This window comes from Elgaria multicarinata, chromosome 9, assembly GCF_023053635.1.
Source record: "Elgaria multicarinata webbii isolate HBS135686 ecotype San Diego chromosome 9, rElgMul1.1.pri, whole genome shotgun sequence".
Classification (NCBI taxonomy): Eukaryota; Metazoa; Chordata; class Lepidosauria; order Squamata; family Anguidae; genus Elgaria; species Elgaria multicarinata.
Window position 1 is genome coordinate 8,494,638 of NC_086179.1, and position 22,644 is coordinate 8,517,281.

Sequence of the window (22,644 nt, forward strand, 5' to 3'; positions counted from 1 at the left end):
GCAGGACATGGTGCATCAGCACCTTCCTACCCATGTTCCCCAGCAACTGGTATATACAGGGTTACTTCCTCTGATACTGGAGGTAGCACATAGCCATCAGGAGGAATTTGTCCGATCCCTTTTTCAAGCCATCTAAATTGGTAGCCATCACTATGCCTTGGGGCAGCAAATTCCATAGTTTAACTATGCACTGTGTGAAGGAGGGATCTATGCTGCATAGAACCCTCCGCACTCTAGGAAACTCATAGCGTTGGATGAGTCCAATATAGCGGCTTAATTTTATGTTTCCTTTGTATACTTCATCCCCTCCCTGTAGGAATTCTGATGTTCTTTGACACACTGTATGGGAATCATTGCTGTGCGGACAGCTTGTCTGGAGTGAGCCGATAGCTCCTCCAACTGTCCACTGAGGAGGCCAAACTCACTTACAGTGCATGAACCAGATGTGAAAACCACTTCCTCTTATATAGTTGAGCTATATAACACTTCGTCAAATAAAATGACTTCCTGGATGAGTCGGCCTCACACCTGAGGAGAAGTTTCGATTGCTCACAGAACTGTCAAAGGGCAGTAGTGGATGGAATAGGGGCGGGGGAAGTTGTCACGTTCGAAAGACGTGCTGATCAAGCTAGAGACAAGACTTATCAGCTTTCAGCTGCTACTGCAGTAGACAAGTCATCTGGGTCACATCTATTCTGTGAAAACGCCCGGACTTCTTCGAAGTCAGTTTGGGGATCAAGACGACATGAACAATTTATACGCTGAATGTGGGTTGCTTCTCTTATGGGGAGTGTTCCAGTCCATGGAAGGAGCTGGAAAAGGTAAGGAGATGTCATTCGGCAATATATAGGCAAGAGATAGGGGCTGCCACCCAACTAAAAAAGTCTTTTGTTGGTTAGTCGTAACGCTTTGAGTTTATTGAGCTCCGGCTATTGGGCGGTATAGAAATGTAATAAATAAATAAATAAATACACGAGGAACTTATTACGATAGCAATCCTATGGTCCCTGAAAGAGTGTCCGAGGGACCATAGGGTTGCTCAGACAGTGCTCCATCCTTCGAAGGGGGAGTCAGAGATCTGATGTCCTTCCTCCAACCCCTCATAACTGGTTCTGGCTGCTCTCCGAGGTTGGAAAGGCAACCTCAGAGGAGGAGAACACAGAATGTTCTGGTGAGCAGGGAGGGGAGGAGAATGGAGAAGTCCGGATACAAGATATCCTGAGCCTCCTCCACTCCCTGCCCCGAAGCATCCTTGCTAGATGGTTTGAAAAGCCCGTCTAGCAGAAATCAAGATGGATCTAGGAAAGGTGGATGGGGAAGCGAAGATCACCTCTGCTGCTCCTCCCACACTGCCTGGCAGGGCACTGGAATCTCGGAGGCTTCTGAGCATTTGCACAGGAGTAAAAACATTGGTTCTGAGGCAAAGAGCATTGTTGCTTTGTTGGTAGAAGGTGCGTGCCTGCATGAGTGTGTGTTTTAGATGGCATCCTTTCAGAAGAGGGGTTCCAGCCGGTCAGGAGGGAAACAGGGGGTGCCTCTTTTGAGGTGCTGTTGTCCATCTGCAGTGCTAAATATATTGTGATTAACTCCTTTTCTGATAAGACCCTCTCGGAGCCAATAGAGCCTCTCTGCTGTTCTTCAGGACACCTCAACCTTGGGCTAAGGAGGGCTAACATCACAGAAGTCAAAACTTTTAATATACATCCTCCCCACCTCAATATATCTGTTTTATGGCACTTCCTCCTCCTCAGCCAATCCCCAAGAAAACATGAGCTTTTCTACACGAGGCATTTATTATGCGCTCAACATTCCTTAGTCGTGGTTGGTTTTTTTAACGGGTTCTTTAGACAACAACGTGACCCTCCAGTTTACTTCTGTTTCATAAGAGTACTTTCCCAGATTTGTTTTAGAGCGGGGAGAATTGATTAATTATTAGTATTAGTATTTCTGAAAGTGAAAGAAAACATATTTTCTTGTGTAATTGCATTCTACTATAGCATAGCGCCACGTAGACAATATGTAATGGAAAAGCAGGAAAAGAAGAGCCTTTTGTGTAGAACTCAGATCTCAGTTCTGTGATGAAAGCAAAAATAGATACGGGGGATTATATTATAGACTTTTGTAGAAAGCCCAACAAACAGCAAAGCAAAAATAATCCGTAACAAAATGTATCATCCCGAAAACCCAAAGTTAAGAGAAATATATACCGCCAAACAGTATTCTTTAATACACCTGAATACAAAAGTTATCAAATATGAGGAATATATCAATGTTTAAAAAATGAAAGCCGAATGTATAAAACCTAAAAATTGCAACGCGATAGGCCAAACACATTTAGATAGAAATCTTCAACAGAACACATACGTAAGATCAAATCAAATCAAATTCCATGCAGGCTAAGTATGAAACAGAGAATGGTTTAGAAAGGCAACTGACAGACTAAATTCTGTTAAATCAATCTTTGATCAGTGGTCTTCAACCGGTGGTCGCGACCCAAAAGTCGGTTGCCAGATCAGTCCAGATGGGTCACGGCAAAGCTGTTGCCGCCATGTTCGGCAATTGTGAAAGTGGATCCCACGTCGCAGGTTGGGTCCGAGGTGGGTCTCAGTTGAAGTCCACTGCACTAGATAAATCCACCCACGCAACTTGAAAGCGTGATCATCCAGAGTGCTATCATCTGATAACGTTTTTATTTATTGAGCAGGGGGTTGGACTCGATGGCCTTATAGGCCCCTTCCAACTCTACTATTCTATGATTGTATGTGTACTGAAAAATACTGTTTAGGGGATACACTTCCACATCATACCTCCCTGCTGCCATGCTGGCACCAAAAAAACCCACCTTGTAAGCATTAGCACCATTGATAAAATGGCACCTGACTGCCCTGAACTATTAGCTGTCCAGGAGCCATAGCAATCGTGTGCATTTGCATTGTACATATGTATAATTTGAATGGATTGTCTCAGCCTTCCCCAACCTGGTACCTTCCAGATGTGTTGGACTACAACTCCCAGTGCGAAAGCAAGGAAAACCCCGTAGGGGAGTAAAAAATAGCCAAAGGCAAGGGTGGAACCAAGTAATCTTCTACAATAATATTATTAGTAAAAGTTTTATTAAAGTGCCAGGTGCCTACACGTTTCGAACGCGGTTGCGTTCTTCCTCAGGGCTTTATAACGTTAGTGCAGTTGTCTGCAGAAGCTGCTAGTATTATTGTAGAAGATTACTTGGTTCCACCCTTGCCTTTGGCTATTTTTTACTCTCCTGGACTACAACTCCCAGCATGCCCCAGCCAACCATGTTGTCTGGAGCTGCCCCTTTCCAGCATGTAACTCCATGACACTGGCTGCCTATTTGCTACCAGGCCAGGTTTAAGGTTCTTGTACTTGTGTACAAAGCCCTAAACACCTTGGGACCAGGATACCTGAGAGAGCGTCTTCTCCCCTACCAACCTGCCCCATCACTGAGGTCATCCTGGTGGTTCCACATAGACCCACCCTCCGATTGGAGTCCACCAGGGGAAGAGCCTTAAGCATGGTGGGCCCCCTCCTATGGAATTCCCTGCCTCTGGAGGTCAGGCAGGTGCCAACATTGTATTCCTTTTGACGCCTCCTGAAAACGTAATTATTCTAGGAAGCCTTTCCTTAACAACCAGCCATGGTTCACTGTACATTTTGCTTCTTTTAAAATCTATTTTAAAGTGTTTTATACTGTTTTTATTTTATCTTGTACACCGCTCCGAAATTTTCAATGGGGAGCGGTATATAAATATTGTAAATAAATAAATAAATAGCCCAATGCATCTGGACTGCACCAGGTTGGAGTAGGCTGGTTTAAGCAATGGAGGCTGGGGGCTCTGGTGTCAGTGAAGCAGAGGTTCCACTCCGAGTTTCCGTCAGAACCAGTCAGAAGGTGCGGAAGCACTTTGGATTGCTCCTGGAGAGTTCTGGCAGAAACCCAGAGCGGATTCACCACCCCACTGACATTGGAACCACCAGCCTCTGCTGGGTTTAGGGTGTTTCTCCCCCCTTCTCCAGGCTAAGCAGCAGGCTGTGGCTTCCGCAGGATTGCTGAACTGAAAGAATTAACCACACACCTCAGCCACAGATAGTGAAAAGAAAGGATGGTTACTCAACGCAAAACGCTCCACAAGCAGTTCACTTTCTCTTATAGTCAGGCAGGTTTCTGTGAAGAGTTGAAAGGGTTCTTTGAAGTTGCCAGGAGATGGAATCTCTTTTTCTCTGTTCTTGAAACTTGCAGGCTTTGAATAGATCAATCTCCCCCCACCCACCCCAAGCCCTGAAACTGCCATGGCAAAGGGCAATTGAATTGAATTACTCAGAGACACATGCCACAATCGTGAGAAGAAACTTCACCGATTTCAAGACAATCTATGAAAGGCAGTTAATGTTTTCAATTCTTGTGCCCTGCTTGTTGACTGTGCTAGTGGGCCAGCGCCCTCGCCCACCCCCAGAAGAGGTTTAGCATTCCTTGGTTTTGCCGACTTGAAGCCCAGTACTGTGCACAATCTGTAAGAGACATGGAGGGAAAGACCTGGGGCAGGTCTACACCAGCCACTTATCCCAGGATCAGCTCAGGAGCGTACCTGTGCGTCCATATGACGCACAGGGGATCCCGGGGGCAACCAGGGTTGGGCAGAGATTTTCCCCGGGATAACTGAGACCTCAGTTATCCTGTTTTTCCCGTGGTCTCGGGAAGATCCTGAGCCCCACAGGGGGTGGGCACCCGTCCCGACTTCTTCCTGCCTCCTCGCAAGTAAATGCAGCTTTCAAAATGGGCGCAGAGCTGTTCTGGGGGGCTCCATGCCCTTCAGGGGTGGGTGGGGGAGTAATTTTGCCATCCCTGGGATGGCGAGGGGGGGTTGGGACGGGAGTTTGGCAGGGGGGTTTCTTGCTTTTTTTCTGGATTTTCTGGACCAGCTCCACTTCTCTTATATATAAAAAAAAGGTGCCCACAACGTCCCTCTTCCTTTCCGGGACGTTGTGCGAGCATACAGAAGCTGGGGAAGGATTGCAGGAGCAGGTAAGTCTGTGATCCTTCCCCCTCCCTCCTGCTACACCCTTAGGTGTAGATGAGCCCATAGAGAGAGACATGGTGGGACATGTGAGAGACTTGTAGCATCATCAGACAGAGGGGAAATCGTGTTTCCCTCCCGTCGCTTTAGCCTCCCGCTGCTGTCCCACAATAGGGATGAGCAGCTTCCTCTTCCTTCACACAGGGAAGAAAGAGGAAGCAGCAATGACCACGTGGGCCATTCAGTGGGCGTTTTTATCATGCTGCTTCTCCTGCACACAGCAGGAAATGGCGGCACGTTTCATTTTTAAACAAATTGGATGTCTTTTTTTATTGTGATGACGCCGTCCATCTCCCGTGCCTCTCCCGTTCCTTCTGGTCTTTTTTTTTTTGCACAACAAAAAAAGACACCCAATTTGTTTAAATACAATATAATACATAAAAGTGGTTAAAAGAACATATAAAACCAATACAAGATTAAAATAACAATCACAACATCTTAAAATTCTTAGGTTTAAAATTGCTCCCTCCTGCCACTAATCATCTGTACTACGGACAGGAAGCAAAGGAAAGGGTTGCTTCCAGGGCCTACCCAATCTTCTTCGGCCCACACAGACGTTCCCTTTTGCTCTCTCTCTCTCACAGTGGCTGTATTCGGACAACACAATAGTCAATGGTGGGTTAATATAGGGTGACCATATAAAATGGAAGACAGGGCTCCTGTATCTTTAACAGTTGTATTGAAAAAGGAATTTCAGCAGGTGTCATTTGTATATATGGAGAACCTGGTGAAATTTCCTCTTCATCACGACAGTTAAAGCTGCAGGTACCCTGCCCTCTTTTAAATCTGGTCACAGTATAGCTGCAGTATAGCTCCTGCAGCTTTAACTGTTGTGATGAAGAGGAAATTTCACCAGGTTTTCCATATATACAAATGACACCTGCTGAAATTCCCTTTTCTATGCAACTGTTAAAGGTACAGGAGCCCTGTCTTCCTTTCCATATGGTCACCCTAGTTAATAGTTAACTCCACGGTTGATTATCGAAGGGGTACTCCCCACATGACGTTATTATAATCCACCGTGGCGTGGCGTCGAGTTGACTATTAATCGATAGTGTGTTTGATTAACATAGGGTGACCAACTGTCAGGATTTCCCCGGATTTGTCCTGGTTTTTGTTCTTTCCATGGTGTCAGGGGGGATTTTCTATCATTTTCAATAATGTCCTGGAATGACACACCTTCCCCTTTAAGGCTGCCATTAGCATGGCAGGAGGGAATGACATGCTTTCTTGAGGCACATCATTTCCCCACCCCAAGCTCCAATTGAGGTCTTAAAGGGGAAAGTGTGTCATTCGTGGACATTATAGAAAAGGCCCCAATTGGAGTGGATGGTGGTGATGCAGAATGAAATCCTTTCCCCTCCTCCACTTCAATCGGGTTCTTTAAGGTGGCGGGGGAATAACGTACTTTCTGCAGGACTCAGAAAGCTGCTTCCCCACACACACACAAGGTGTCCTCTTTTTTGGTTTCCCAAATATGGTCACCCTAATTAACACATCCCCGGCCCTCCCTCACTGCCTCAGTCCTCCCTATGGTATCCCATCAGCCATTTTGAGTTCTGTCGGCTGAACTAGAGCGGCAGTCGCCGCTTTGGTCGCTCTTGCCAGGGGACTCTGTAGTCTCTGAAAATAAGCAACTGTGTGCAATGAGATGGTCCATGGTGCCCGACACACGACATGATAACCAACGGTTGTTCAAATTACTCCGCACGGCGTTGGTTATTTGCATTGGTTATTTCAGCCGAATAACCCACTGTGGCATTAAAAAAGGATTGGCAGACGACATAATAATCCACTGTTGACTATTCATCATCATCATCTGTTTATTGTGCTAGCCGAAGGCCATGACAAATACATCCATAAAAAAGCATACAAATATAAAAGTACACAACAGTTTAAAATAACCAAGGGAGCCATACAGACACCGTTAAATTTACTGTGACTAAAGCTCTCATTTCGCTCAGCACTCTGAGTCTCCGTGGCAGTTTATACAGGGTGACCAACTGTCAGGATTTCCCCGGATTTGTCCTGGTTTTTGTTCTTTCCATGGTGTCAGGGGGGATTTTCTATACTTTTCAATAATGTCCTGGAATGACACACCTTCCCCTTTAAGGCTGCCATTAGCATGGCAGGAGGGAATGACATGCTTTCTTGAGGCACATCATTCCCCCACCCCGAGCTCCAATTGAGGTCTTAAAGGGGAAAGTGGGTCATTCGTGGACATTATAGAAAAGGCCCCAATTGGAGTGGATGGTGGTGGTGCAGAATGAAATCCTTTCCCCTCCTCCACTCCAATCGGGTTCTTTAAGGTGGCGGGGGAATAACGTACTTTCTGCAGGACTCAGAAAGCTGCTTCCCCACACACACACTAGGTGTCCTCTTTTTTGGTTTCCCAAATATGGTCACCCTAAGGTTATAGCAATTTTATCTAGTTTTCTCTTCCTAATCTTTTTCGCTGCCAGTGCAAACAGGGCCACTTTATGAGTGACATAACTGTTGGTATCGCTGAGGAGGAAGAGAACTGTTGCTGCTTGGGTATTCATGCCTCCATATGTCAGTAGTGGTTTCAAGAGTCTCTCTCTTGGGTCCCTATACAGAGGGCAAGTTAACATATAGTGTGCTATGTCTTCCACTTGTTGTTGACCACAGATACATAATCTCGATTCAAATGGTACCTTGCGGTAGCGTCCACTGTTGACTATTTAACCCACCATTGCGCACTGTGTCGTCCGAACCCAGTCTCTCTCTCCACTCGCAGCCTGTAGCCTCGCTATTTCTCTCCCCCATCTCTTGACCTCAGAGTTTCTCACCTCTCTGAGTCCCTAGCCTTACTCTTTTTCTCTTCCTTCACAACCCCTTCCTTCCCTCCCCCCTCCCTCTCTCACACACAGCACCTACCCAGGGGTGGGAGGTTGGAGCAGAAGGTGGGGAAAGGAGTGTCTGAAGTTTGGGTCGCAACAGGGAAAACTTTTTCTCTCCTTTTGGGACTGGGGAAAGGTGAGGTGGAGGAACAGGATGAGCAGAGTCTTCTCAGGGTCTACTCAGACGTAATTCCCACTAAGTGCCAAGGTAAGCATGCATAGGATTGCAACCTAAATGAATATTTTGTTGCACTCCTTTGGGGTCAAATATGTGGATTGGAGTTCAGACCCTTCCTCTGCTTGTACTCAATTTCTTGGGTGAATTGCTTTCTTTTGACTAGCCAGCCCCCCTCGGCAACCATTACGTGACTAGCCACACCCTCTGTTTGAGCCATGTTATGGTGGTGCCCTCAGAAGTTTCTCAGTTTCCCAATAGTGCCCACAGGTCCACAAAGGTTAGACATGATTGGTGGTTCCTGCAACAAAATGTTGCAGCGTGGAACGTTCCTGTTCAGCATTCCAGCTAGCCAGCCAGCCAGCCATGTCACCTTTCTGGATACTCCATTCCATCCCTTCTTCCAGCATTCCATGCCCACTAAGCAGTCCTCCTTGGGTTGTTTCTTTGTACTTCAGCAAGTCTTGGTGGTTCCCTTGGGCCTGCTCATAGTTCAGTCTTGTGCATGGGTGGTACAGTTTTGGCTACAGATGGATTCCCTACTTGAAAAATGAGTTCGTTATTTGTACATGAGATAGGCAGAGGCAGTGTCCTTCTAAATACCAGATACTGGAGGACAAGCAACAAGGAGGCATGTTTACAAGCTTCTAGTTGTGCCTGGGGGCTCCATTGGACCTTTGGTCTGATCCAGCACGACGCTTTGGGCTTCTGATGCTTAAACCAGGCAGCGCTGATACTTACACACCTCCTTTTCCTTTGCAGGAAAATGCCCCGCTCCCCCTACAATTGATTCTGCGGAATATTTTGCTGAGTGGTATGCCTTGGGCACACGTGTGCGTTACAAATGTGAGGAAGGCTACGATCGGATTCCAGGAAGAACCAACCGCCTTACATGTGGGAATACATCTGGTCGTGCAATGTGGATCCCCCACCGAAATGGTCCCCCAACTTGCATAGGTAAGAAATGGCATTTTTCGGAGATGGTGTGGTTTTTTGTGCTCTGGTGGTCTTTAGACGTCTCCTAATAGATGTGGAAAATGTTCAACTTTGGGGTGGGTGGGTTATGTGTCATTATTGTAAATGGCCCTTTAACTTTACTACTTGGTGGCTTTTAAAGCATCTAGTGTTACATATATGAAGGAGCTCAGACAAAGTACTTTGCCTGTTTTTCTTATGCTTCTGCACAGTTCATTCTACATTGACTCATCCCTCTTCAGAACAGCTTCCAACCGAAAAATGGGGTGATGATTCCGCCAGCCCCAAAACCACAGCCTGGCCCCACCCAGTTAAGAAAGGTAAATTGTACTTTTTATCAATGTCCTACAGATGCAAAGCAATCTTAATCTCAGACTGTGGCTCTTTAGGTGGCCAAAATGTCACCACCGACGCACAAGAGCAGGCTTTGGAAATCAGAATGGATTGCAGAAGTGGGAAGAAAAACTTTGTGGGGGAGGGGGGACTAAGGGGGACAGGAAGAACCCCCCCCAAAAAATAATACAGTGTGATTTGCGCATACTCAGTAGACTCAGGCCCTTTCTACACCTAAGGATTATCCCAGGAAAATGGAGGGGTCGTCCCTGCCTGCTCCGGGGATCCCCTATGTGTCACTTTAATGCACAGGGATGACCCTGGAAAAAAGGCAGGTGTAGAAACGGCCTCAGAATACTGGTTGGCTGTTGTTGTTGGGGCGGGGCAGAATTGGAAAACTAGGGAGGAGAGGAGGAATGGAATGGAGTATTCTGGAAAAGGGCATGAGTGACTGGAACCCTGATCAAGAATGTTCCACACTGCAACATTTCGTTGCAGGTCCCACTTCTCTGTGGAACTGAGGTGTGATGTAATTTCTCTGAGCCCGCAACTAGGTTTGAACCATTCATTAGTTTCAAAGATATTGAGCCAGCACGGCTTATCCTAGGGAATCCTGAGTGTTAACCATTCCCAGTTTTAAAAAGATTACCTCAGAGTTACTTATGAATCAAACAATATGCAGGCAATAAACATGACACAGCACTCCAAACAAAACAAATAACCACTAGTAGTTAGCACATCCAGTTTATATCAAAAATAGATTTAAAAAGTTTTAAGTTTGGAAAAGAAATTATTTTTTTATATAGCTTTTAAATTTGTAAACATATATAAATAGATATTAAAATGTGCAACGTTTTGGTATAAAATGCCAGCTTCAATCACAAACAAGAGTATGCTGCAATACCCAGGGCCGGTGCTACCATAGAGGCCACTTAAGCGGCTGCCTAGAGCGCCAAGCTAAGAGGGGCGCCGGGCGCAGTGCAGCACTCACACGCATTGGCTGTGAGCTGGCCTGAGGATTCAGCTGGGCCTGGATGGGCGAGATGGCGCCCGCGCCCGCCCAGCCAAAGCGAAGCCAGGGACGCTGGGGTGGGGGTGGGGCGGCTCCACGTTCGGACTTCCGGAACGCGCCCAGAAGAGAGAGGGAGAGAGAGAGAGAGAGAGAATGTATGGGTGCATGGGGTGCATGGGGTCTTTGAGTGAATGCATGTGTTCATGCGTGTGTTTGTTTGAAGTGAGTGATGCTGAGTGTGCGTGTGCGCACGCGCGTGTGAGTTGGAGGGAATGATTTGGAGGTGATATTCCTATTAAATAATGCATTTTAGACTCATAGACGTTCCTTTCCAATTTGTTTGCTATAATTGGCATGACGTATTTCTTGCACTTTAAAATAAATTTAGCAGTTTCAAGTTTTGTGCTTCTTATTTTTTCCAGGAAACATCTGTTCTTAAAAATCAAAGTTGGCATTTTTGGTGGGGGCGGGGGGAGGTGAGTGAAAGTAGCTCACCTTGCCTAGGGTGCAAAATAGTCTGGCACCGGCCCTGGCAATACCACATATAAACTGAGCCAGAACCAATCAGGAATAGGCCAAAACTCAGTGAGGGAAGACAGATTAAGAACCAACACTTGTATTGAACAGCCAATCAAGCCTCCGTAATAAACATTGTGGCTTGTTTCATCTCATCCCTTACATTGATATTAGGTAGCATACTCTGGTTTGTGACTGAAGCTGGTGTTTTATACCAAAACATTCCACATTTTAAAATCTGTTTCAATATGTATATGTTTTCTTAAAAATGAAAGCTATGTTCTAATTATAAATTAGAATTTAATTTTTTATATCTATAAAACTGTATAAATTAGATGAGCCTACTAGTGGTAATTTGTTTAGTTTGGAGTATTTTCTCATAGAATAGCAGAGTTGGAAGGGGCCTACAAGGCCATTGAGTCCAACCCCCTGCTCAATGCAGGAATCCACCCTAAAGCATCCCTGACAGATGGTTGTCCAGCTGCCTCTTGAAGGCGTCTAGTGTGGGAGAGGCCACAACCTCCCTAGGTAACTGGTTCCATTGTCGTACTGCTCTAACAGTCAGGAAGTTTTTCCTGATGTCCAGCTGGAATCTGGCTTCCTTTAACTTGAGCCCGTTATTCCATGTCCTGCACTCTGGGAGGATCGAGAAGAGATCCTGGCCCTCCTCTGTGTGACAACCTTTTAAGTATTTGAAGAGTGCTCTCATGTCTCCCCTCAATCTTCTCTTCTCCAGGCTAAACATGCCCAGTTCTTTCAGTCTCTCTTCATAGGGCTTTGTTTCCAGACAGATGTATGTATTTATACATCTTATGTATAAATAACGTATTTAAAATCAATAAATACATACATCTTATGTATTTATTGAATTTGTACCCCACCTTTTTACCAAGAGGCATTTTAAAAAGATAACGTGATTAAAGCAATAATAAAACAAATGCGCTAAAAGCACAATTCAATTACCACCAGGGGGAGGCGGGGGCACACAGAGGTACTGAATATACAGACAAATGCACAGACCTGCATTTACAGCAAGAACAGACAAAGACAGAAGCCCATTTCTGTTAGATCTTAGAGACTAACACATCCATTGTGGTGTACGCTTTTGTGGGCTGGAAAAGCCACTTCCTCAGACATGTGTTGAAGTCCTACAAAAGCATATGCCGCAATAAATGTGTTGTGTTTTTAAGATACCACCACAACACTCCGTGCTGGTTTTTGGCTACTACAGAGCTGACTCCACTTTCTGGGTGGTCTTTTTACAAGTTCTTCTTGGTTCACCACTGCCCATCCTCAATGCCTGGCCCCTTCTTTAGCTTAAAGTGGACGCTTTATGTTGCTGGAAAAGAGGGACTACATCGCCCATGGATGTCGTCAAGGGTAGGCATGATTGGGCACCAGCCGAGGGCCCAGGCCCCAGCAGAGGCCAGCTGCCAAGAGCCCCCTGAAGTTGCTCCTCCTCTTCACCATGGAAACCTGTTGGTTTACCTGCCTCTCGCTCTGGCCCAGACAAAGGTAGCAGTAAGAAGGAGGAGCAGGAGCTGCCATGGCTCGGGTCCAGGTTATCTGAAAGACCGTATTCTCCGACATGAGCCTGACTGTGCTCTGAGAACTTCTGGGGAGGCCTTTCTCTCAGTCCCACCAAAATCCCAGGCACACCTGGTGGGTATGTGGGAGAGGGCCTTCTCGGTGGCTGCTCCAAGGTTCTGGAACTCCCTTCCCAGGGAGGCTAGGCTGGCTCCCTCTTTGCTACGGTTTCGGAGGCTGGCAAAAACATTTTTATTTCAGCAGGCTTTTGGAACTATACTGGACCTGTGTTAATGTATTTGATTCCCCCCAATAATAATAATAATAATAATAATGCCCTACTTGCTGAGCGAAGGAAGAGAGATGCTTTTGAACTGTGGTGTTGGAGGAAAATTCTGAGAGTGCCTTGGACTGCAAGAAGATCAAACCAGTCCATACTCCAGGAAATAAAGCCAGACTGCTCACTTGAGGGAATGATACTAAAGGCAAAACTGAAGTTCTTTGGCCACATAATGAGAAGACAGGACACCCTGGAGAAGAGGCTGATGCTAGGGAAAGTGGAAGGCAAAAGGAAGAGGGGCCGACCAAGGGCAAGATGGATGGATGATATTACGCCAGTCCTTTTACAACTTCATTGGCTGCCAGTCCAGGTCCGGGCCCGATTCAAAGTGCTGGTATTGACATTTAAAGCCCTAAACGGTTTGGGGCCAGGTTATTTGAAGGAACGCCTCCTCCCATATGTACCTACCCAGACCTTAAGATCATCTACAGGGGCCCTTCTCCGTGAGCCCCTGCCAAAGGAAGTGAGGCAGGTGGCTACTAGGAGGAGGGCTTTCTCCGCTGTGGCACCCGGTTGTGGAATGAGCTCCCCAGAGAGGTCCGCCTGGCGCCTACACTGTACTCCTTTCGTCGCCAGCTGAAGACCTTTTTATTCTCTCAGTATTTTAACACTTAATTTTAACTTAAATTTAAATTATACTGTTTTAACTCTGTATTTTAACCTTATATCAATTTTGCTGCGTGGTTTTATCCTGGTTGTGCTTTTTAAACTGTATTTTGTATTTGTGTTTTTAACCTGTTGGTTGTTTTATGTTGGTTTTAATTTTTGTGAACTGCCCAGAGAATTTCAGCTATTGGGCGGTATAAAAATGTAATAAATAAATAAATAAAAATAAATATTCTGGAGGTGACAGGCTCGACCTTGGGGGAGCTAGGGGTGGCGACGGCTGACAGAAAGCTTTGGCGTGGGCTGGTCCATGAAGTCACAAAGAGTCGGAAGCAACTGAACAAATAAACAACAACAACTTGCTCTCGAGCTCTCTGCATGTCAAGCAACCAAGGTTTATCTATGCGCCCTGCTTACCCCATGGTAGCTGTGCAGTGGCTCTGCATAGTTTATACTACGCAGCCACCAACTTGCACCCACCATGGGCTTTCCCCCTGAAACTACACCATTAAAAAGTTGCTAACTTACCGTGACTTCTTCATTTACTCTGGGTTATCCATGGGCACTGCAAAAAAACAAACATTCATTGAATCTGGAGAGAGAGTCTGTCCTTTGTTGGGATGGGAAAGCGCAGGAAATGTGGGGCAGGGGGGCTTTTCCAGCCAAATAGCCCACGCTCCCTCCTGCCCTGTCTAACTTTATCATTTTAGCCTCGCAGCAGTGATGCTGCGGGCTTTTGACCTGACTCTCTTCCAAGATGGCGGTGTATAGACACCTGTCAAGTGGTAGCAATGGTGAGAAAGAGGGGTTGGAGCTGGTGACAATGGTGGTGAGAAGGTCAACTCACTGAAGGGGGCAGTCCCTTTGAGAGTATCTTATTTATTTCTTTATCTAGAATATTTATATACTGCTCCCCGTTGAAAAATTTTGGAGCGGTGTACAAGGTAAAATTATTATTATTATTATTATTATTATTATTATTATTATTAATTTATATAGCACCATCAATGTACATGGTGCTGTACAGAGTAAAACAGTAAATAGCAAGACCCTGCCGCATAGGCTTACATTCTAATGAAAATAAAAACGGAATAAAACAGTTAAAACAAAATTTTAAAAGAAGCAAAAACAGAAATCCAAGGCTGCATGTTAAAGAAAGGCTTCTTGGAATAAAGATGTTTTCAGGAGGCGCCGAAAGGAGTACAAGGATGGCGCCTGCCTGACCTCCAGAGGCAGGGAATTCCACAGGAGGGGTGCCACCACGCTGAAGGCTCTTCCCCTGGTGGATTCCAATCGGAGGATGGATCTAGGTGGAACCACCAGGAGCAGGCCCTCGGATGACCTCAGTGACCGGGCAGGACGGTAAGGGAGAAGGCGCTCTCTCAGGTATCCTGGGATACCTTGCCCAAAAAGCCAGGCACTACCCAAAAAGCAGACAGCAGTGGGCCAAGACTTGTGTAAAATATCTGGCTGTTGTTGTTGTTGTTGTTATTATTATTATTATTATTATTATTATTATTATTATTAACAAAGTTCTTGCCTTCAATACACCCCTTCTTCCTCTCTTTTCCCCCTGCATGCTTTAGATTTCTGCAGAGCTCCACAGCCCATCGAACATGCCGCAATGGAAGTGACAGACTATTACGTGGGGCAGGAATTGAAATACAAATGCCTGGACGACAACGGAACACGGCCCGCCCTCTACGGAGTCAGCACCTGTGAGAATGACAATGAGAAAGTCGTTTGGTCCGCCTTAACCCTACAGTGTACAAATAACACAGGAGCAACCACACAGCCTCTCAACACAAGAGCACCTGCACAGCCTCCCAACACAGGAACAACCAAACATTATCTCAGTGCAGGTAAAGTGAGTTGGGGGAAATCCCTAGTTCAGTAAGTGTCAGGATCAGGCTATCAGTTGGAATCAGATTCTGAAAACAGGACTAGAAATTTACCAGCCAACACAGGAAGTGGGAGAGGAGATGAAGCCATACTGGGTTTCACCCAGAACCAGACAGAACTCTAAAGGAGCTCTCCAAGACAATGAACCTATTTTGGGGATATGGTTCAGCACCTTAGGTAGCTGCTTTAGAGTTTTGGCTGAAACCCAGAATGGAGTTTTACTGCATCTGAATATGGGAGGTCCATGCTTAACTATAAGGCTTAGTAGCCACCAAAAAACCTACTGACCCATGAGACAGGACTGCAATCGTTCTATGTACTTAAAACACAAAAATGATCCCAAAGGACGTGGGCGTCTGATTTTAACAGCAAAAAAAGGCGCACTGGTGAGGAATGCAAAATGCAACCCATAGCCATCGGTTAGCTCCGCCAAGTCCTTTTCTTCTCAGCCAATCTGCAGCGCTAGATATGTGCATGAATACCAGGGCAGGGGTGAGGAGGGTTCCGTAGGATTTGCCAGGTAAATCAGAATGCAGCAAGGCAGGTTTTGGATAAGCTAGGGTGACCATATGAAAAGGAGGACCGGGCTCCTGTATCTTTAACAGTTGTATTGAAACGGGAATTTCTGCAGGTGTCATTTGTATATATGGAGAACACGGTGAAATTACCTCTTCATCACAACTGTTAAAGCTGCAAGAGCTATACTAGAGTGACCAGATTTAAAAGAGGGCAGGGCTCCTGCAGCTTTAACTGTTCAGTGGGGCGCCCTTCCAGGTAACTGTGTAAAGGATGCAGCCCCAATTACATAGCTTCTATGCTGGGGTGATCATATGGAAAGGAGGACAGGGCTCCTGTACCTTTAACAGTTGTATTGAAAAGGGAATTTCAGCGGGTGTCATTTGTATATATGGGGAACCTAGTGAAATTTCCTCTTCATCACAACAGTTAAAGCTGCAGGTGCCCTGCCCTCTTTTAAATCGGGTCACTCTGGTATAGCTCCTGCACTTTAACTGTTGTGATGAAGAGCGAATTTCCCCAGGTTCTCCATATATACAAATAACACCTGCTGAAATTTCCTTTTCTATGCAACTGTTAAAGATACAGGAGCCCTGTCCTCCTTTTCGTATGGTCAGCCTAGATAAGCTGCTCTTACTTCTGGGGAACTGTAGCTAAACGTTTGCTCAGAACCCGATTAGGATGAAATTAGACAGCCATCTTACATGTAATTAAAAATAAAGCTTGGCCCATATTGAATGCACCTGCTTAACAATTCTATACTGTCCCATTGCTGAAGTTTTCTGAGTGGCTTACATAAGATGAAAACAGTTAAAAACAATATAGAAAATTTTAAACCACAAAAACTTACAACACATACACAGAAACATATATCTAAAAACAATTATAAACAACTTTATAAACAGCTATAAAAACAGATCCAGGATCGATGAAGCTCGTGACATATTGCTAAATGCCTGGGAAAAGAGAAAAGTTTTAACCTGGCGTCGAAAAGATAGCAACAAAGGCACTAGGTGGGCCTCCTTAGGGAGATCATTCCATCATTGGGAGGCCACCCCTGAGAAGGCCAGGGCTGGATGGGAAGGTGTCACCTAATCATAGAGCAGTCTTGTCTGGATTGGCCGCCAGTACAAATACTGATATTTCAGGAATAAGGTTCATAGAATCATAGAATAGCAGAGTTGGAAGGGGCCTACAAGGCCATTGATTCCAACCTCTTGCTCAATGCAGGTATCCACCCTTAAGCATCCCTAACAGATGGTTGTCCAGCTGCCTCTTGAATGCCTCTAGTGTGGGAGAGCCCACAGCCTCCCTAAGGAACTCCCTAGGTATCTCATTCATCTACTAACAGGTTTAAGGCTTACCTTTCTTCTTCTTTTTATCTCTGAGCAGTTGCTTTCTCTATTGCTGTCATGGCTACGATCGTCATTTTCTAAGCAATCATCCTAAAGAATCCATCGTGAGTAGCAATGACAATTGCCTTTTATTCCAAAAAAGCTCTCACCCGCATTGCATATTGTTACAGCATGCCCAGAGAGATTTCGAGGGTGGGGTCTCTACCTGTCTCTGATTTCCTTTGCAACAAGGTCACTGGATGTTTGCTGCCAAATTGGTAATATTTTTGTTTTATTTACAAATATACAGGTTGACCGTAGGAGGAAGGAAGTACAACATTAAACGCCACAACAGATGTTCACCGCTCTCACATGAAACCTTCAAGGGGGCAGCCAGAACCATAACATTCTTGCAGTGAGCAACATGGTTCTTTCTGCTTCTTTTTCAGTCTGCTGCACACCACCAGTCTGTCCTTTCTTTCCTGCCAACGCAGACACCTGGCTTCCACTGCTCCCTGGCTAATAGGGAGAATATGGACTTTACCATGGAGGGATAAAATCCCACATCCTAACTGGAACTTCTGCTTCTGCTTCCAGATTCTTTGCAGGATTAAGTTCGGCTTCTTTACACGTGCTGTTTTATTTCTCAGCAAGTTCTATATGTTTCATTTTACAGCCACTAGATGGCTCTGCTCTTGTAGCACCATTACAGAAGCACACCCAGCAAGTAAAGACTTTCCCCCATGCTTTGCAATGGCAGGATAAAGGCCATGAACTGTGGGAGGGACCCTGGAGATTGATGACATCATGTAAAGGACCCGCAAACTTCTGAGAGTAGCCTACCTTCATCACACAACATAAGCCCTGTGGGGACAAGCCCTAAGAATGAATCATCTCTGCCCATCATCTATACTCCAACTAGCAGCAGCACTCAGAAAAAAAAAAGCTTTAGGTCCTTCTCTGGGATCCCCCATGAAAGGAAATGAGGTGGGTAGCTACTAAGAAGACGGCATTTTCTGTCGTACCACCCTGGTTGTCAAATCAGCTTCCCAGGGAGACTCGCCTGCACCAACATTCTGCTCTTTTCAGCACCAGATAAAGACCTTTTTGCTTTCTACTTATTTTAGTTTTAATTTTTTTCAGTTTCTATTTTAAATTTGGTATCGTATTTGAAATCTTTGTACCGTGGCTAGGTTCTATTTGGTTAGTCTTCTTATTCTTTCATACTGTAATTTTAAACATTTATAGATTGTATTTTATCGTCTTATATTTTATGGCTTTAATTGTTGTAAGCTTTGGCTATTGGGTGATATAAAAAATGAATAACTAGATAGATAAATAAATATAAACAGCTTGTATTAACCTCTAAAGCAGGGGTGAGGAACATATTACACACACACACACACACACACACACACACACAGATGTTTTGGGGTTGCAATTCTCCATCCCTGGTCTTAATGGCCTAGGAACAGGTTAACGTGTTCAGAGGAGGGCAACCAGGATGATCAGGGGTCTGGAAACAAAGCCCTATGAAGAGAGACTGAAAGAACTGGGCATGTTTAGCCTGGAGAAGAGAAGATGGAGGGGAGACATGAGAACACTCTTCAAATACTTAAAAGGTTGTCACACAGAGGAGGGCCAGGATCTCTTCTCGATCCTCCCAGAGTGCAGGACACGGAATAATGGGCTCAAGTTAAAGGAAGCCAGATTCCAGCTGGACATCAGGGAAAACTTCCTGACTGTTAGAGCAGTACGACAATGGAATTAGTTACCTAGGGAGGTTGTGGGCTCTCCCACACTAGAGGCATTCAGGAGGCAGCTGGACAACCATCTGTCAGGGATGCTTTAGGGTGGATTCCTGCATTGAGCAGGGGGTTGGACTCGATGGCCTTGTAGGCCCCTTCCAACTCTGCTATTCTATGATTCTATGAACTAAATGACCGCATTTGCCCATATGAACTTGTCCAAGCTTAAGATGGGCTCTGAAGCCTCACACTTTGGCCATTGATAATATGGTTGGCTGGTACCAGAGACAGGGCCTTTGCAGTGGTGGTGCAACAGTGATTGAACTCATCTCTGAAAACTTTTTGATGTATGAATTCTTCCCCTGCTGTTTTCACTCTTTTATGCTGCCTTAGTGTGTGTGTGTTTGTTTTGGAATTTTATCATTTTTAAAATTTTACTAGGGTGACCATATGAAAAGGAGGACAGGGCTCCTGTATCTTTAGCAGTTGCATAGAAAAGGGAATTTCAGCAGAACCTAGTGAAATTCCCTCTTAATCACAACAGTTAAAGCTGCCGCAGCCTTGCCCTCTTGACCAGATACAAAAGTGGGCAGGGCTTCTGCAGTTTTAACAGTTGTGATGAAGAGGAAATTTCATCAGGCTCCCCATATATACAAAAGACACCTGCTGAAATTCCCTTTTCAACCCAACTGTTAAAGATACAGGAGCCCTGTCCTCCTTTCCATATGGTCACCCTAATTTTACTGTTTATTCAGTGATGCTTGGAGTGCATTTTGTGTAGAAAAGTTCAGTTTAAATTAAATATAAATAAATTGCTGGAATTCTGGTGGAATACATTAATGTATGAAGGACAGCCTTGGCTCTTCTATTCTGATGTGTCAAATTGGGATTTCACATATGCAGTTTCAGCTCCTTCTTACCTTTCTTGTGGTAAGAAAGGAGAAAAGTGTTGGCTGGGCTAGTCTACTTACTCTCCCCTGCACCCTACTTATTTAGGGTGACTATATGAAAAGGAGGACAGGGCTCCTGTATCTTTAACAGTTGTACTGAAAAGGAAATTTCAGCAGGTGTCATTTGTATATATGGGGAACCTGGTGAAATTTCCTCTTCATCACTACAGTTAAAGCTGCAGGTGCCCTGCCCTCTTTTAAATCTGGTCACTCTAGTATAGCTCCTGCACCTTTAACTGTTGTGATGAAGAGGAAATTTCACCAGGTTCTCCATATATACAAATGACACCGGCTGAAATTCCCTTTTCTATGCAACTGTTAAAGATACAGGAGCCGTCCTCCTTTTCATACGGTCACCCGAACTTATTGTTTTACCTTACTACTATAGGGCCTGTGTACTCCACCTCCTGCTCTTGAACAGCAGGGTCACAGTATAAACGCAGGGGCCCAGTTCATATGTAATGAGGGGCTACTGTGGTTGAATTTCTCAGCAGGGTCTGTTGCAGCAGAAGCAGCCGCCATTTTGAATATTCAAGCCACGGCAGGGGCACACCATAGCTTTTCGTTGTGTCCAAACCTGGTGAGGATGGGTTGTTTGTGTGGTTGACAAGCAAAGCATGAAGACAACTGACTAGCTTCGCTCTTACTCTCCCTAGTAACTTTATATTTTGCATCTTTAAAAATCTACTTTAAAGTGTTTTGTTCTGTTTTTATTTTATTTTATCTTGCACACCGGTCCAAAATGTTCAATGGGGAGCGGTATATAAATATTGTAAATACATAAAATAAATAAACAAGATGGACCCAACATAACGATTCCCAAATGGTGTGCCAAGGAACATCTGCGTTCCATCAAGACGGGACTGAAATGTCCCTTCTATCCAAAGAAGACACCATGTTGGATGCACCCAACAACATATGATCCCTATCCCAGCCAAATTTGGCAATGACGTCGCAATGGAAGGAGAAAGGAGGCAGCTGGACAACCATCTGTCAGGGATGCTTTAGGGTGGATTCCTGCATTGAGCAGGGGGTTGGACTCGATGGCCTTGTAGGCCCCTTCCAACTCTGCTATTCTATGATTCTATAGGGATGCTTCAGGGTGGCTTCCTGCATTGAGCAGGAGGTTGGACTCGATGGCCTTGTAGGCCCCTTCCAACTCTGCTATTCTATGATTCTATAAATCCAGATTCCCTGATGCAGACCACATTACAAGTGATAGGTGTGGGGGCATTCCAGAAGCAACACCACTGGCTAGAAAGCATGGAGAAGTGTATATTGTAGTTGGTTTTGGAAGGTTGGTGAAGAGTCAGGTGTGACCTTACACAGAGGGCATGTCTACACCAGCCATTTATCCCAGGATCATCCCTGTACATGCAAATGACACACAGAGGATCCCAGGAGCAGGCAGGGACGATCCCTCCAATTTCCTGCCATAATCTTTCGGTGTAGAAAGGGCCAGAGTTTTACGCAGTGTCTAGTAGCATATGTATAGTTATTTGGTAGAGCAGCTGGCAAAGATTATGATGTTAGAGTTGGTTCTGATAGCTGCACACTGAAGCTCAGCACTTGTTGCTGCTAACCAAAATTAGATAATGCACAGCGGTTGTTTTGCACAGTTGGTATCTTCATTCTGATAAGAATACTGCTTCTCTGCTGTGAGAAAATGTCTGTCCTGCAAAGAAATTTAGCCCCCACTTTCTCCTCCTTGGTGAAGGGAGGGTGGTATGTGTGCACCTTCTGACAGTATTTTTCTCACGGAGATAAGTCCTGGGCAGATTGGCCTGTAATCTGTTCTTGTCTGAGAGGGGGACCATGCATCACCTGCTTGGATAAACACACACACATCGGGACGGCACCAGTGGCATCCAGGGAACCACTGCAACACCAATTGAGGGGCTTATGATCCACCATTCAAGGGGTAGCTGTAAGCTTTTCTTAGCTTTTATTATCTGCATCCATTTTCCATCAGTAAATTATATGATTCCTTCACACACATGGACTTGAGTCATATTGGTACCTTCAAATCTGTTTAGCGTGGGCCCTGGCTGGATCAAGCCCATAGGCGTGTGCAAGGGATATGCTGGGTGTGCCCAGACCACCCTAATGTCTCGAGCAATAAGTGCTGAATTGAGGGGGTCCAGGATCTCTCCTCGATCACCCCAGAGTGCAGGACATGGAATAATGGGCTCAAGTTACAGGAAGCCAGATTCCAGCTGGACATCAGGAAAAACTTCCTGACTGTTAGAGCAGTACGACAATGGAACCTATGATCTAGGGAGGTTGTGGGCTCTCCCACCCTAGAGGCATTCAAGAGGCAGCTGGACAACCATCTGTCAGGGATGCTTTAATGTGGATTCCTGCACTGAGCAGGGGGTTGGACTCGATGGCCTTATAAGCCCCTTCCAACTCTACTATTCTATGATTCTATTACCGACGCAGTGCCACCTCGCAGCCACCGGGGGGGGGCTTTCAGACCATCTAGGCAGCCCCCTAATCTTTGAGACTTTACCTAATGGCCCAAACAGAATCACTTAAACTCCATATCAAGCAGCTATGTGTCCGTCCCTGTCCCCCCGGCCGTTTTTACTCTAGAGTATCTACAGAGGGACTGATCTATATCAGGATCCCAGGCTGTGGTGTGGTGGAGGCGGTGGTAAAGAAGTTGTTAAGATTCAGATCAGGAGTAAAAACGAAAGAAAGAAAGATGTAGCAGCTAGATATGGATTTAAAGTTATTTATTTATTACATTTTTA

At 45.3% G+C, this 22,644-nt stretch overlaps 1 protein-coding gene across 1 annotated transcript; it reads left to right on the forward strand.

Annotated features, from left to right (window-relative positions):
• Positions 1 to 745: 745 nt before the first annotated feature.
• LOC134403713 (uncharacterized) lies at positions 746 to 18,687 on the forward strand. Its single transcript, XM_063134109.1, has 6 exons — positions 746 to 821; positions 8,892 to 9,086; positions 9,317 to 9,424; positions 15,025 to 15,300; positions 17,249 to 17,315; positions 17,501 to 18,687. The coding sequence occupies exons 1-5, from the start codon at positions 746 to 748 to the stop codon at positions 17,290 to 17,292; spliced, it is 699 nt and encodes a 232-aa protein (XP_062990179.1). The 3' UTR covers positions 17,293 to 17,315; positions 17,501 to 18,687.
• The last annotated feature ends 3,957 nt before the right edge of the window (positions 18,688 to 22,644 follow it).

What these genes read in the sequence shown, in the direction of transcription:
- LOC134403713 (XM_063134109.1), top strand. Translation starts at nt 746, where the DNA reads ATGAACAATTTATACGCTGAATGTGGGTTGCTTCTCTTATGGGGAGTG. An exon ending in TGGTCCCCCAACTTGCATAG is followed by an intron (nt 9,087 to 9,316) that starts GTAAGAAATGGC and finishes GCTTCTGCACAG; the next exon opens with TTCATTCTACATTGACTCAT. An exon ending in GCCCCACCCAGTTAAGAAAG is followed by an intron (nt 9,425 to 15,024) that starts GTAAATTGTACT and finishes TGCATGCTTTAG; the next exon opens with ATTTCTGCAGAGCTCCACAG.